Here is a 16,487-nt window from a genome sequence, read left to right on the forward strand (position 1 = left end):
ATGATGGGGCAGAAAAAAAAAAAGAATAGGGAGTAAAGGATCAGATCTGTGTAGAGAGAACAGGGCAGATGGGAAAGAAAGAGGGAAAAATAGGCAGAGCGAGTGACGGTCCCCAGAACTGCCTCAGTTCATGATCATTTTCCACTCCAGTTCCTGTTCACGAATTTACAATGAACTCTGTTTCTCCAGAGGTAACTTAAGTGAGCCTCTGCTTTAGGTCACTGGAAGAGCCAGACTGAAAAAGAGCTGTGAAATTAGATGGATCTGATTAGTGCCCCAGTCCCCTTGTTAACTGGGTGGATGGAGCTCACAGATTAAAGGAGGGCGTCTCAAACTTTAGGGTGCACTAAAATAACCTGGAGGGCTTGTGAAAACAGACTCAGAGAGTTGACTTAGCCACCAAGTTCCAGGCGCTACTAGAGCTGCTGGTTCAGGGACCACACTTTGAAAGCCACTGAATTAAAGGCTGGTGAAAAGTCACTCACTGAGAAATGAATCGAGACTATCTGAGGGAAGCAGCAGAAGTAGATATTTCCAGGCCCCACTGTGCCTTAGCAGAAAAAGGTGGGAGTCCTGAGATGGAGGTGCTGGTCCCAGTTTTAGCAGTGTGCCCTTCGGTAAATCCCTCCCCCTTTCTAGGCCTCAATTTCCTCATCTATAAAGGAGAGCATTTTATTAGGGGATCTAGGGGGCTCCTTCCAACCCTTATAGTCTGTCATTTTTGAGCAGATTAGAGCACTGTGGCTGTAAATCTGCCTCTAAAGTTCCTGGCATTTAAGGCAGATAAATGCAAAAGGAGATGAAAACACATGGCTTTCATTTTCTGACAAGAAAAAGCTTGCAGGCTTATCTGCAGAAGTGTCATTTTGATGAGAGTTCTGACTCACATGTGGGCATCTTCCCAGACAGACCAGCTGGGCAGTCCAGGGTCTGTCGTGGATTGCTTGGTGCCAGTGATTGGGAATTGATGCTGGAATGGATCTGAGGAAGGTGGCACGGGAGTCCTTCCAGAGCGTGAGGTTGTTCAGCTGTCATTTGACGTGAATGTCATGTGGTGTAAGTTAAATTGTATCTGGATCCCACATCGCAGAAACACTTTTGAGACACAGAGACGGGGGAGAGAAGGATCTTTTTTTTTTTTCTTTTTAAATTTTTATTTTTTTTTTAGTAAAGACTTTGTTTTTTTAGGAGCAGTTTTAGGTTCACAGCAAAATTGAAGGGAAGGTACAGAGACTTCTCATAGACCCCCTGCTCCCACACATGCCCAGCCTCCCCATAATCAACATCCCTCACCAGGGTGCTACATCTGTCGCGATTGATGAACCTACAGTGACACATCATTATCACCCAGAGTCCATAGTTTACATGAGGGTTCATTCTTGGTGCTGTACATTCTATGGGTCTGGACAAATGTATAATATAGTATCATACGGAGTATATTCACTGCCCTAAAAACCCTGTGCTCTGCCTATTCATCTCTCCCTCCCCTACTCCACTCCTGGAAACCGCTGAGGGTCGTTTATTTTTGTGTCTGAATTACATGGGTTTCAATCACTGAGGGAAGTGGCTTCTTTTTTAGCGGAAGTTTAAAGATTTACAGACGAAAAAGTGAGTTTGTACTTCATTGCATGTGACCTGCCTTTAGCATTCAGAAGGAGCAGCTTGCTGTGTGGGGAGGATAGAGAACCCTCACCCACAACCGTCACCCATGAGTCTGGGTGTAGGGGGCTCAGAGTGAAGGTAGAAAAGGTTGAGCGGCCTCACACAGATGCAAAGATTTTATTTTTCTGTTCAAGCTGGAAGCAGATGAGCTTTATTAACTAGAACAGGATGTTCTGAGTTTGACTTCCTTTAGCCGAAGGCAGATTTCCCTGGCAGTTTAAACAAACTGATTTTTGTTTCTTTTTTATCTGGCTCTGTACTTTTCCTCCTTTGTCTCTGGCAATCCCAACCATGGTGATCAAAAGAATAGGTGTGGGAGAATTTCCTTACTGAGAAGGAAATCCGTACATACAGTCAGGAGTTGAGTAGACCTTTCCGCAACTAACCTTGATCTCTCATTAACCTGTAAAATGCACTAAAGCTTGTGTTTGCTCACAGAAACAGACTCACAGATACAGAGAACAAACTAGTGGTTACCAGTAGGGAGAAGGAAGGGGGAAGGGATGAGATAGGGGTATAGGATTAAGAGATATGAACTACTATGTATAAAATAGATAAGCAACAGGGATATCTTGTACAGCACAGGTAAATGTAGCCATTATCTTTAATAACTTTAAATGGAATATAATCTATAAAAATATTGTATCACTATGTTGTACACCTGAAACTAATATAATATTGTAAATCAACTATACTTCAATAAAAATAAAAGCTTGTGCTTGCTCAAGCTATGTTTAGTCCCCAAAGAGCAGCTTCTTAAGGGATGCTGCAAATAGTGCAAATATTTTGAAAGGTTCTAGACTAGAGGAGGAGTAAAGATCATTGTTGTAGAATTTCTTGAAGAAAAGTGAAGGCTGTCTTGCCGGAAAAGAACCCACCACCAGCTGACCAACCCCCAAAATCCAGTATTATATGTCCTTGCACCCACAGGAATCCCCCAAATTCCTCACGTGCCCTGGATGGGTAACATTGAAAACTTGAAAACTTTACCTATAAACTAGTTTCTTAGAGACTAATATTAAACCAACATTCCCCTAGATCATAGGGACCGGGACTTAGGAAAGAGAGGTTTTGTGTGAATGGGAAGAGGACTGAGAAGGAACAGATCAGGAAGAGTGTGTCTGGGGTGCTGGAGATGGGAACAAGGCTCAGGCAGGGTGCCCCAGTGTGGCATCAGCAGTGTCCAGAAGGTTACTGGAGGCGAGCAAGTGAAAAAGCTAAAAGGACAAAAAGTAAAGTGAATGGTAGAAGATGGACCTCTCCAACTTCACACAGTTTCTCATATGAGTTCCTCTCCTGCACCACAAGCTTCAGGGGGGAGATTAACTGTGTTTTGTTCTGCCCTGTGTCTCCCATGGCGCCAAGCATGGTACCTTTGGGCACCTACCAGAGAGAGCACTTAAAAAGACCGTCTTTTGATTTGGTTCCATTCAACAAGCATTGATTAAGTGCCATCTTTATGATCAGCCACCATAAGTACATGGAAGATCCAAATGGAAGAAGATAGTTTACTCATGGTCCCTAACCTTCAGGAGTTTACAGCCCACGTGAGGTGAGGAGCAGCTCTAAGGTGATACCAGCCAGTTACTAAAGTGTGGTCTGGATTGTCTAGTTTATTTTGAAAGCATGGAGGTAATTCATTATGGTAAGAAATCCCTCCGCTGAATTGTTGGCTCTTGATCTAAACCTTGAGAACAGGATTTTGATTCATGGTGGGAAGATGGCCCAGCATAGTCACTGACATGCAAAGATTAATTGGGTGAGTTCCAAGCAGGAGGAATTGCATAAGCAAGAGGTGTGGCTAGAACAAGCAAGAATCACAGACTCTCAGGACTGGGAATGTAGGAGACACTTCTTCCTTCTTAACAAAACCCCCAGGTTTCTTTCCAGTTCTTTCTTCCCCCAGAGGGCCATGTGCTTTGACAAGCCTTGGCCCTTCCCAACACCAAGCAGTGGGTCCTAATTAATCCCAGCCAGTCACAGAGAAGTTCCCTTACCAGTGACAATTCTGGTTGAAGAGCTGTGAGGGCAATCTGCCCAAGGATTCCGGGAAAGGTTTTCTCATCACAGGAGAGCTCCTTGTTTCCCGGATGTTCTCATGTCTGCCTGGGAACTGTGACGATCATCCTACAGTCGTGAGGAAAACAGTGCAGGGACAGAGCTGTAACGCCAAGGATGGTCATGGAGGGAGCCTGCATCCTTGGTGACATTTTGAGCCAGTAAATAAACAAATCCCGAGTCGCCTTCCCCTGGACTTCTCGTTATGTGAAATAAATTTACTCTTTCCAGCCAGTTGAGTCAGAGTTTTCTGTTACCTACAGCTGCAAGCAATGCCCCTTCCTGATGGGATGTTTGAATCACTTCTGTCATATAACAGTGGCTCATATTTATTTATTCAGAGCTTGCAATGCACGAGGCACTCTCCTAGGTGCTTGACTCAGACCCACAACACCTCTTTCAGTTTTGTGATGTTAGGCCCATTTTCATGAAGAGGAAACTGAGGCACTGAGATTTAAATAACCTGAAAACAGTTACATATCTAGTACACAGTCAAGCTGCGATTCGAACCCAGGCTCCAAAGCACACACCCTTGGCTACTGCCCATCATGTCCTTCTGCGCCTCTTCTCCCTGGTGATGGAGCTTCTCCAGGACAGAGGACTCACCAGCACCGTGTGCACAGCATGTGTGAGGAGATCACTCCATCAAGTGGGTGGGGAAGGTAAGGCCAATGTGAGGCCAAGTGAGGACTTTGGATTCGCTCATCAGGGATCACAGTACACTTCTGAGAGGGGGGCTACACCGAAAGCATTTTCCAAGGAGGATATTTCTCGGAGGACTAAAGAGGAGCGTCCACAGAGCACTGCTGTGTTAGCTGAAGGACAATGAGACAAGAGCCTGACAGAGTCTGAGAGGCAGAAATGAAGGGTGAAAATACAGGATACTGAGAAAGAGAAGGCTGCAGGACGTGAAGACTAGTTGGATGTGAAGGTGAAAGAGAGAAGAAGAAACGTCAGATGTGAACTGCATCGCAGTGCAGTGACAGGCATGGAAAGTTGAGCTTGGGCTCCAGAACTGGAACAGTGAGCTGGATAAGAACAACAGCTGCCACTGCCTTCTGTTGAGGGGTCAGGACCACGATAGTCACGTGACCTTTATTCTTTGAGTCTCACAACAGCCCTGAGAAATCAGAATATGTTACTGTCCCCATGTCACAGAGGAGAGGTTCAGAGGTGATGGGACACTTGCCTGGAGCCAAAGGGCTAGTAAGTGGCAGGATTCAAACCCGAGTCTATTCTGTTCCAGGGCCTCTCCCTCCTTACACATTGGAACTCCCTCTAGTCCTGCATTGCTCAGCATTTCTGAGTCATGTGTCCCACACATATGTCCTCCTCAAAGTGACAGCTACGGGACTTCCCTGGTGGTGCAGTGGTTAAGAATCCGCTTGCCAATGTAGGGGACACGGGTTCGAGCCCTGGTCCAGGAAGATCCCACATGCAGCGGAGCAACTAAGCCCGCGAGCCACAACTACTGAGCCCGTGAGCCACAACTACTGAGCCCGCGTGCCACAACTACTGAAGCCCGCGGGCCTAGAGCCCGCGCTCCGCAACAAGAGAAGCCACCGCAGTGAGAAGCCCGTGCACCGCAACGAAGAGTAGCCCCCGCTCGATGCAACTAGAGAAAGCCCGCGCTCAGCAACGAAGACCCAACGCAGCCAAAAATAAATAAGTACACTTATAAAAGAAAAAAAATGACAGCTAAGCAAACACGTTCCTTAGACTGAATGAAATTAGCCACAGGGACCTGCAGGAGCCCGCGTGCATCAGTCTCTGCTGGAGTCCCCTGCGGGGAGACGGAGGACATGGGGCCGTGTCAGGGTGCCCGGTTAGAGAGCCACGGGAAGAGAGCCAGGGTTTGCACCTTGGCAGGATCTTCACACCCGCACAGGCAGAGCCCTTCAGGCACGTAGCAAGGACACGCCAAGCACTTCACGGATCCTGCTCGCATGATACGTCCTTGAGTTGGTATCGGGTTATTCGATGGCTCCACGTTTAAGCCCGCCCCCTGCACAGCCAACACAGATGCTACCTGTGTGCCCCCGGCAGCGCCCTTCCCACAGCTCCCAGACAGCTCCCTGCTCCACGTTCCAAGACAGGCTGAGACGTTTGCCTCCTAAGAGGACTTTGAGAAGACTCACATCTCTCCAGGAAATCTTAGGTGAGGCCTTGTCTGTAAAGAGATGGAATCGATTAGCTCTTAAGAGACCCTTGAACTCAGCATTTCTGTCGGTTTGCCTCTCTCTGCATCCTACGGTGACAGGATCATGGAGCTCAAACCGAGGCCAAGAGGGGACATGACACCCTCCCCACCGGGGGTACAAATCAGTGGAAACAGTAGGACCAGAACTTAGGTCTCCTGACTCTTTATTCCCTTACTACTGTGCGGAGAGATAGGTAGGTGTTCCCCCACCACTTGAATCAAGCTTAATTCATAATTATTATTTACATTTATATAACACTTTGACGTTTGAAGGTGAATTCAAATATAATCCTGCCAACTGCTCTGTGAAACACAGGGCAGCCCCTTTCACGTGACGAAATGGGGGATCCAGAGGTTGACTCCCCCAGGCTGTACAAATAGTAAGAGAGAGAACTGCACCTAGAGTTGGCAGCTTTCTATTTGTCATTCAGGACTCTTTCCACTGCTGGACTGACTATAAATTTCCAACTGGCAGGAGCCATATTTGTTTAGCTCATCGTTGGATACCCAGCACCCAGCACAGAGCCTGGGTACACTCCTTGTTAGATGGAAGGAAGGATGGATGGAAGGATCAATAGATAGAAGAATAGGATCAATGGATAGAAGAATAGGATCAATGGATAGAAGAAACTTAGAGTCTTATTTTCCTGATGACTTCTAATAGATCTTTGAGGAGTGAGCTTCTATTATTAATGGCTCCTTACTTAAAAACAAAGAGCTTTAACTCTGTAATTTTGTTTAAAATTCATTATGTCCTAATGTTTTTTAATGTTAATGTAAATTACATTTGATTCCTTTAAGAATCTTCAGCAGGAAGACTTGCCTAGGACTTGGGACATAGTAGGCATTCGATAACTGTTTCTGGAATTTAACTGAATTTAAAAGCATGGCTGGAGAGGTAAAAGTAATTGCAAAGAGTCTCTATGTTACTGGTATAATTAAAGAACAGACTATCTATTATTTGCAAAATAACTTTATCCCCAAATCCAGGCCTATCAATGGGGAAGAAATCAACAGCGAGAATGGAATGAGATCATGACCTGTATTTCCAGAATCTTTGGTTCCAAAGGATTAATAACGATGTCCAGTCCTCACCACAAATAGGTGCAATAGATTGCCCTTGCCTGCCGGTGCAGGATGGACCCTGCGTGAGCCAGCGGTGCTTCTTGTGTGCAACCAAGTGGAGGGACGTGGATGTGAGGTTGTCATGGTAACTTTTTCACTGACTGGAAGAATAGATGAAGCTGGAGTGAACCGCCTTGGCTCATATGGGGGTGGGAATGGGGTAACCAGTAGTGAGGAGCAGAGAAACTTCTCTCTCTCTCTCTCGACAAAAGACCCAGGAAATTTGAATTCAAGTAATAGTAGAGCAAAATCAGGTAAAGTGCTGGCTAGAATTAGGGTAGATAGGTAATTAAACGATTTTGATGATCAAACCAGAAATGGAGGGGTGGTGTTTGAGAGTAAACCTCTACCCAGGCCAGTGGTTTTAAACTTTCATAAGAGTCCACTTTAAAAAATTACAGGCTCCAGCTCCCTTTCCCAAGATTCTGTTTCATTGTGTCAGGAGTGGGGCACAAGAATCTCCATTTTAAAACTACCCAAACTCATTATCCTGCAGGAAATTTATGGACTATATTGGTAGCACATGGACCATAATTTCATAAACTCTCCTCTGGGTAAGCAGAGTATCAGAAATCAAACTCAAGCTGGAGCTGACAGCTGTTCTCATCTGATGGGAAAACTTAGGGGAAAATAAAAGCTGTTTTCTACTTAGTCCTAGTTTTAAAACAAAACAAAAACCAGAGTTTATTTATTCCATGATTGATAACAGTTGAGTTTCTGAAATAAGCTACTTTAGTTTATACATTATGCTTTCTTTTAAACTTACATTCTACCAAATGCTTCCCTCATTGACAGAAACCAGCAGATGTTCGCTTTGCCTGATGGCCTTTCCCCATCTTACCCAATGACAAATTCCCACGTACCCTTTAAAATCATCCCAAATGTCATCTCTTGCCACCTCCTTAGTCTCTGTACCCACACTCTTGCTTGCAGAATATTTTGATCCTTCTTCTATGTCTGTCCACAGTGGCCTCTGCTAATACTCTACTAGTGAACTTACTACATTGTTATCCAGTAGTTACTTACAGATCTGCTCCATCACTCTCTCCTCTATCTGACGGAGCTTATCAGACAGTGTGTCTCATTCATCTTTGTAACTTTGCCCTTTCCCTTTCTTTAACTCCTAGTATGGCAGTTCCCATATACTAGAATGAATGAATGAATGAATATATGTTCCATAATGGCAGAGATCTTTGTCTGTTTTGTTAACTGACGTGAATATTCCAAGTGCCTAGAACAGGTCTTGTCACAAAGAGGGGTCTAATAAGTAATTGTTGAAATAATTCATGAATGAGTGCTTAGCTTACACAGCCAATAGAAAAGGAAGACTGGACCTGCTGTGTTTCTCAGCATAACAGTAAAAATTTTTCATAGTGGCACAGTCTCATGAACAGGTCGTGATTGAGCTCCCCATTTGATATTTCTGGCATCTAATAGTTTGGGGTTTAGCTATATAGACCCAGGGTATTCTAATAGAGAAACAGAAGTAATATTGCAAGCATATAGCTCATACCTACATAATCGGATCAAGTCAACTTTTTTCAGCCTTCCTCATTACATTCTGCTACTAATGGTAAGCCTCGGATACCAATGATTCTCTAGGAGAGTTTACATGGAGTAATAGTAAAAATAGCTTCTATTTATTGAGCACTTACTAAATGTGCCAGGCATTGTACTAACTGCTTTCCATATATTATCTCTTTTCATCGTTTCAGGCAACTTGATTAGAAATGTTTTATTATCCCTATTTAACAGATGAAGAAACTGAGGCTCAGATGTAATCTTTGCCAAGGTCACTCAGCTACTAACCAGAAGACATGAGATTTGAGCCTAAGTCTGTCTGAGCTTCTGCTCTTGAGCTTCACAATAACTCTGGTGTTTTGAATTCAGTGGGTCCAATTGGAACACATGTCATTTCCCAGTCATTTCAGAGCAAATACTTTCTTGGCCTTAACCTTCCTGATCTTGAGTTTTCTGAGACTTCTTCCTTTAAAGAGATTTATAGTTTGGAGGCTAAACTCAGTCAAAATGACAAATTAAATCAAATGCCCCACACCCATCTTACCCCAGTTTAATTATACCTGATGAGTAGCCCTTTCATACATTTGGTGCCAGGCACTTAACTATCTCTTGCATTTGTTCCCAGGGATCAGGGTCCCTGAGGTTTGCACGTATGTTTTCCCAGTGAACTTTTGTCCTCTCTGAAAACTGCATTCTGTTCTCTTTTATTAAATTCCAGCTTTCATGACTAATATACGGTGATAGCTCCAGAAATGTTTATACGATAAATTAAAGTGGGCAGAATCTTCCGCTTACAATTGCTTCAAGATAGGGCTCACATGTCTACCCATAGAATCGTCTCATAAATGCTAGCATAAAATTGATCCGAGCTTTTACAACTTCAGCTTGCCCTTGGCTTAGGGGCCTGTTGTTTCAGTGGGTCTCAACAGGGTCCTGCGCTCCTAGCCTGTTTCTCAAGCTGAGGCTACAAAGATTTATGACTCAGTTGGAAAAAGTATGTGGGACTACTTCTCAAACCTGCTTCAGGAAAACAGGATGTTTCTCTCTCCCGATCTTGCACATACCTGTAAACAAACGAGTCATTGGCAGGGCCTCTGAGTCAGAGGTATAGCATTTTCAGTCTCTCAGGTTTGACGATTATTTGCTTGGATAAATCAGAAGTTCATGTTAGAACAGAGCCACGTTCCAAAAACTTATTGCCCAGAAACCCAGATTAAGTAGAGACCTTCTAGACGGCAGGAAGGTGTGTGTTTGTTTTATAAAGTGGAGGCATGTGTGGGTCTGTGCCATGTTCACAGCCATAAAAGAAAGTGAAGAGTGTTAAGTGTGACTTCTCAGGGAAAACGGGGCCTGAAGCCTCTGTGATTATTATTGTTGGAGGAGTAAATATTTCAGTAGAAAAAGAAACTCCTTTGTACCATCTCTGCCTGAGTTTTCTTGGCATGTTTTAATATTATCAAGTAGCAGCTGAAACCACACTTACTGTCCCTGTTCTAATTGGAAGCATCTGTGAGTTGCAAAATTAGAATTTTCAGATTCTGAAGTGATTTGCTATTTGGACAGGGGTGTCAGTTTCAGCTGAAATTTTCATCTATGCGGCCTTTTTTTTTTCCCTCCCAATTATAAATTGTTCAGTCAGCTAATGATGTGATGGTAACCAGGGCACTCTTCATCAGCTTTCCATGTACGGACGCTTTCTTAAAAATGAAAACCACACTTTCTTCTACAGCTGTTTGTACACCTTATCAGGCTCCTTCTGATTCGAGAACAGATGGAAAAATTCCCCCAACCCTTGGAATTCGACTCGAACAATTTTCTCCTGCCAAAAGGCATCTCATAATCAAAAACACTAGAGCAACGAGTGATATTTGCAAATTCCAGGAAGAAAAAAAATAGTTGAAACAATTAGAAACCTGTTCCAGGTTTTCTCTATGTTAGTAGGAGCCTGTCTTCTGAAGGACTTTAGTGTTTTACAGGTATCTCCCGAAACTTCAACAAGAGAGACATGAAGGCTCGGTGGCTTCTTACCTGCTTGCCTGTACTTACTACTTACACTCCTTCCTGTCTCAGCGCTGCTACCTCATGGAGCCTCAGTTCTCCCGGGTGTAAATGAGAATTTCCTAGCTTCCTAGACTCGTGGTGATGAGTAAATGGTGTAGCATTTGTAACATGCTCCCAGTGGGAGCTTTCTGAGTCCATTCTGGCTGCTATAGCAAAATACCACAGACTGGGCGGCTTATAAACAACAGAAATGTATTTCTCCAGTTCTGGAAGCTGGAAGTCCGAGATCAGGGCAGTGGCATGGTGGGATGAGGGCTCATTTTTGGTGGCAGACTTGTCCTCGTACCCTCACATGGCAGAAGGGGTTAGGGAACTCTCCAGGGCCTCTTCTTTTTTTTTTTTTTTTTTAATTTTATTTATTTATTTATGGCTGTGTTGGGTCTTCGTTTCTGTGCAAGGGCTTTCTCTAGTTGTGGCAAGCGAGGGCCACTCTTCATTGCAGTGCGCGGACCTCTCACTATCGCGGCCTCTCTTGTTGCGGAGCACAGGCTCCAGACGCGCAGGCTCAGTAATTGTGGTTCACGGGCCTAGTTGCTCCGCGGCACGTGGGATCTTCCCAGACCAGGGCTCGAACCCGTGTCCCCTGCATTGGCAGGCAGATTCTCAACCACTGCGCCACCAGGGAAGCCCAGGGCCTCTTTTATAAGGGCAGTGATCCCATTCATGAGGGCTCCACCCAAAGGCCCCTCCCAAAGACCCCACCTCCTAATACCATCACATTGGACATTAGGATTTCAACATATGAATTTTGGAGGGACACATTCAGACCATAGCAGGAGCTAAACAAACGTTGGCTTCTCCTCTTTCTCTCTTTCCTACATTTTACTTGTCGCAACTGAGGTAAAAATGACATGACTTACTTGAGGCCAAAGATCAGGCCCTCAAGGAGCCAAGACAAGCCTGAAATTTACAGGTCTAGAATCTTCAAGGCTCCATCCTCTGTCTGGGTTCAACACCAGCTCTACAGAATTTGGCACAGGGTACGTTGTAGACTGTTCCAAAAAGTCATAGAGAGCAAAAGACTGTGGGTGCTACAAGCCACTTCACAGATACTTTGTGTGGCGAGTAGGATTAAAATTAATGACTACACAGGGGAAGGGTTCAAAATGATGCCACCAAAAAGATGACCCTGGCTTTCCATACTAGGCTCCCAATAAACGTTTGCAGTATTAAGTTTAATAGCCTGGACCTGCAGATCAGTAAGTTTTTGAGAGTGAAAAAGAAAAACAACAGTTGTGTCAAGACACAGGCAAACCAGAATATGTAGTCACCCTACCTGGGAACCACAGCATGAATTTCTGTGTCTCTTGGAGGGAAACCGCCATTCATTCCTTTGAGAAATACATCTTATGTTCCAACTTAAGATTTTTGAAGAGGCTACTTGTGACCAACATTGTGTTATTTTACTTAACGCTCACACCAGCTTAGTGAGATGGATTTAATTATTAAATTAACTATTAATTAGTGCCCCATTTTAGTAATGAGCAACTGACACTCAGTGAGGTTAGTAATTTGTTAAGGTTGCACAGCAAATAAGGGTAAGATTTGGGATTTGAGCCCAGGTCTGTCTAGCTGTAAATTCATGCTCTTGCAACTGTTCTAGGTCTAGTCTGCATGTCTTGCTAGATTATGTCATAGGATCATAGATTTTTGGAGGTTCTCTGATCTGCCTTCTACATTTGTCAGATGGGGAAACAAGCTCAGAGAGGTCTGATAGCTTTTTCAAACTCACATAGCTGGATATAGTAGCAGAAATTTTCTAGTGCCCTTTTCCCAACCACTCCATTCGCACACAGGGAAGGAGAGAAAGGAATCTATTCAGAGATTCCCTTCTGAAGTGGACACGATGTTTATAGGGCTGTACTGGGGACCCATGGAAATCAGTGGAGGTGGAGCTGCTCTTAAGATGCTTCAGGTCTTCTTGGGGAAAACTGTCCAACGGCAGCAAGAGGAGGGAGGGTGAGAGGGAAGGGCCAAAGTGCCCTAGAGTGGAGGCTCCAGGCCCAGCTCTGCTGCTCTTTCACTGTGATTTAGCCATCCTAGTACTGCTTGTTCCATGGTTCTCCCCATCCTCCAATCATGTCTCCATTATACCCCATTATACTGTTGTTGTTTTTTTTCCAGTCTGCCTAGAACAAAAAACGCCACTGGATCAGAGGTAAAGTCCTATGCTTCCTTGTTTCCCACGTGCCCAGCACAGTGCTGGATGCCTAAAGCAGGATGCAAGAAGCCCGAGCAGGGGACAAGGCAGGCAGTACTCTCAAGGAAGCCCCGCCCACTCCGAGGCCCCGATGCGGGAGTCACGTGGGCGGAACCACCGTCCTCACCTTTACGTCTCACTCCAGAGACAGGCACGCTCGACCTCAGTGTCATCTGGGAGGGTCGGAAGGAAAGGGAGCCTCCTCAGGGTGGGAGGGGCCACGTGCCCACCTAAGAGAGAGACAGAATGGGAAACAGGAGGGGCCGTCCGAGTTCCAGGAAATTAGCTATGGTTCAGTGGGTTAAAAATAATCAAAATGTCCCTCAAGATAGAAACTAAAACCAAAGAAGGATTGTGAGTGACCTGCCACTAACAGGTGCCTGCCCCGCTTTATTCACATTCCCCTGAGGACATTTCACAGAACCGGGGGAGAGCGTGATTCCTCATTTCTCCCAGGCACGATGGGTACCTCGCTGTATCCTCAGGCTCTGCCTTCCCAGGTGCTGGGCAGCCAGGCCCTGGGACTTCTCAGACCTACTTTCTCCTGCTGTGCTGTTGAGTCCAGGAGGCTGCTGCTGGGTTTTAAAAATAGCCTCTTGCCTGTTTTCAGAGGACAGGTCCCCTGGCTGCCAAAAATGTGCAGAATGGTGGTTCCGTGGCAACAGCGAGCCTTTGTTCCGAAGTTGAAAGTTCACGTCCCTCCTCCTGAGCCCGACCTCGGTGGTTTGCCTGATGTCACTGACCCTGTTTTAATTAAGTCCTCCTTTTTTGTTCGACTTGGTGCCAAGAAGCTTGAATGAATCTTGTGTTGTCGAGTGGGTTTTGTTGGGGGTTTTTTCTCACTTCTATTCTAGGAAACTTCTAAGGGTCCCTCCTCTGCAGGCGGAGATAAGGGTTAAGAGTCTTTTTCTCAAGAAATAACATTCTCCTAAGTGAACGTTATCTTTGTTTTTCTTTCTCTTTTGTGTAACTGAATTCTAAAATTCAAGAGGGTTTTCTGGCTCCTGATGGAAACTGGAGATAGTATGTAATTTACAGGCCTCTGTGGGAGGGAGGACACTTCACCAGGGCTTGTCCTTCTGAAATTCCAACAGACTGAGTTTTAAGACAGGTTCAGGGAAGGAATCGTGATCACCACTGCTCATGGCCACAGCACACAAATTGGATGTTGGTGTACTAGCTTCCTAGTGTTGCTGTAACGAAATACCGCAAACAGGGTGGCTTAGAACAGCAGAAGTTTATTGTCTTACAGTTCTGGAGGCTGCAAGTCTGAAATCTAGGTGTCGACAGAGTTGAGGTCTCTCCGAGATCTGTAAGGGAGAACGCTTCCTCGCCTCTTGTAACTCCTGTTGTTTGGCAGCGGTCCTTGACATTCCTTGCCTTATAGATGCCTCACTCCAGTCTCTGCCTCCATCACCTCGTGGCCATCTTCTCCCTGTGTGTCTCTGTCTTCACCTCTTCTCATAAAGACACCAGTCATTTTGGATGAAAGCCCTCCCTGATGACCTCACCTTAATGACATCCGCAAAGACCCTATTTCCAAAGAAGGTCACAGGTAGCAGGGGTTAAGATTTCAGTGTATCTTTTGAGGGGGACACAATTCAATTCAGAGTTGTTTCATTTTCTTGGCTTGGAATTTTCTGTCACCCAGAAAATATTTGGATATGTTATTGCTCTCTAGCATAAGTAACCAATATCAGCTACCACTTATGGAGCATTTACCACACGCCAAGCACTATGCCAGGTACCTGATCTATTATTTCATCGAATCCTCACAGAAGCACGTTGAGGTAGGTGTTATTATATGCCCAGTTTATAACTGAAAACATAAAGGCTCAGCTGTGTCTCATTTCAGCACCCACGTTCTGCACCACTCACCATACCCAACACGTATGTTGCTTCTAGAGCACCTGTTGTGTGCTTGGTGCTATGCTGGACCCCGAGGTTACAGCAGTGAACAAGACAGATGTCGTCCTGCCCTCATAGGACATATAGTCTAGTAGGAGGAGCTATGCATTAAAGATATACTTTTCTAAATAACAGTCACTAACCCGCAGTGCTATAGCACCGTCTCCAATCAGGAATTCTTTTCCTCTGCTGTCATTGCCTGAGGTCCGTTGTAGGAACAGTGACTACTGAGATGAAGAGTAGTGAGAAGACCTTCCAAGAAGGAAGGCTCTCACCTCTGCTTTAACCAGAGCGCCAATATCTCGTTTAACATAATGGGCATCTCTGAAAGGTTTTGTGGAACAGAGTGTACCATGGCTACGTGGTGCTATGGAACAAACATCCCTTAAAGCTTATTCTGTGCTTCTGCATCATGTCCCGTGGGTCAGCTGGGGGCTGTGCTCAGCGTCTTCCTCGCTCCAGAACCAGGTCCTGAGGCAGCCTCGTCTGGAACAGTACAGGTGGCGGCGGCAAAGGAAAAAGAGAAGATGGTGAATCACATACTGGCCTTTAAACGCTTCCAGCCCAATGTGTCAGGTCAGCCCTGTTGCAGGATGAACAGCCTGTAACAAATATGTCTTGTAGGCCAAATGAGTTACATATGTGAAAGAATAAAGTAGGTGTTTAGTTTTTGTTAAGCATGAAGCCATTCCCTTCCCTGGCCACACATTTACCCCAAAACTCCATGTGAGAGGGGGCTGCCCCCTTCTCTGGTCCTTCCTTCTCAGGCCCTGATGTCCAAGCATCAGCTGAGAAGGAACCTAGGTTCTGTTTCTAGAAACCAAAATAGTAAAGTCCAAATTTGTGAAAGCCATAAATCGGGGGACAGTGATTTATGTTCCTGAACAATTTTCTGCAGCCTCCCTTTAAACAGCAACCTCCCGAGTACACGTACGGTATTATTTTAGGTATATTTTATTAACTCACAACTTTTCAGGAATGTTCTGTAAAGCAGGGAATACATTCATTTAAGCCCTGCTTCCATAGGTTGGCAGCTTGTCATATTTACTATATATATTTTTTCTTCCCTCAAGTTCCAAAATTGCTTCCCTGAAGTAAACAGGAAAAACTTGGGGGAAGGTATCAGTAGCTACAGTTATTTCTGGTTTTTTGTTTTTTCCTGTTCCGGTTAACGGCTATTAACAATGAGAGATTCCCACCACAGCCTCTCACCCAGAGGCCCATCTTCACAGCACCACGAGCGCCAGGGGCATTCCGTTCTAATTACTCAGAGGATACATTAGCCTGGCTGAGTGCTCAGGTTATGTTAGCTCACTGCAGGCTGCTCAGTGCCTCGGGATCCCCCGGGGCAGCCTATAATTGACTCGGAAGCTGGAAATGCTTCCACGTCTCAGCGAAGCCAGGCCCAGCACTTCCTGGAGCTTCCCACCTTCCTGCCTCCTTTTGTGCCTCAGGATGGGGTGGTAGAACATGACACCAGCTGTCAGAGCCTATGTCTCACAGAGCAGCCTTCATTTTGGGGGTGGGGGGGGAAGGTCTGACTCCTTCTCATGGAGAAAAGATTAAAACAGACCCAGCTGTGGAATACAGAGAGCTCCTCGGCACCCAAATTACTACCCCATTCACCCAGAAAGGGCCGTCAGGAAACCAGAGAGACTAGCACACTTAACACCCCCTCTCAGACTTACCATATTGGTCAAGGTCAGATAGATATGAAGATTCACATGTCTACAGGGCTTTACAGTGTGCAGA

The 16,487-nt window shown here is 45.2% G+C and overlaps 2 protein-coding genes across 9 annotated transcripts in view; one reads left to right on the forward strand and one right to left on the reverse strand.

Annotated features, from left to right (window-relative positions):
• ME3 (malic enzyme 3) overlaps nucleotides 1–16,487 on the forward strand; it is a 327,764-nt gene that overhangs the window by 237,302 nt on the left and 73,975 nt on the right. The window lies entirely within an intron of this gene.
• Nucleotides 1–16,487, reverse strand: part of LOC309636759 (protein tyrosine phosphatase type IVA 1-like) — a 102,139-nt gene that overhangs the window by 2,983 nt on the left and 82,669 nt on the right. The window contains exons 2-3 of one of the 6 annotated variants that reach the window (XR_014250201.1): nucleotides 3,660–3,789; nucleotides 1,151–2,879 (exon numbers count right to left, since the gene is read on the reverse strand). The exons of 1 other annotated variant lie outside the window; for it this stretch is intronic. Coding sequence is in view for 3 of the 5 variants with exons in the window: in XM_082410266.1 (XP_082266392.1) it covers nucleotides 12,957–13,057 (101 nt within the window). In the remaining 2 variants the exon portion in view is untranslated. 4 more of the 6 variants (XR_014250200.1, XM_082410263.1, XM_082410266.1 and 1 more) reach the window with 4 other exon arrangements.

The sequence above is a fragment of the Balaenoptera physalus genome (assembly GCF_965194825.1).
Source record: "Balaenoptera physalus genome assembly, chromosome: 10".
NCBI classification, from domain to species: domain Eukaryota; kingdom Metazoa; phylum Chordata; class Mammalia; order Artiodactyla; family Balaenopteridae; genus Balaenoptera; species Balaenoptera physalus.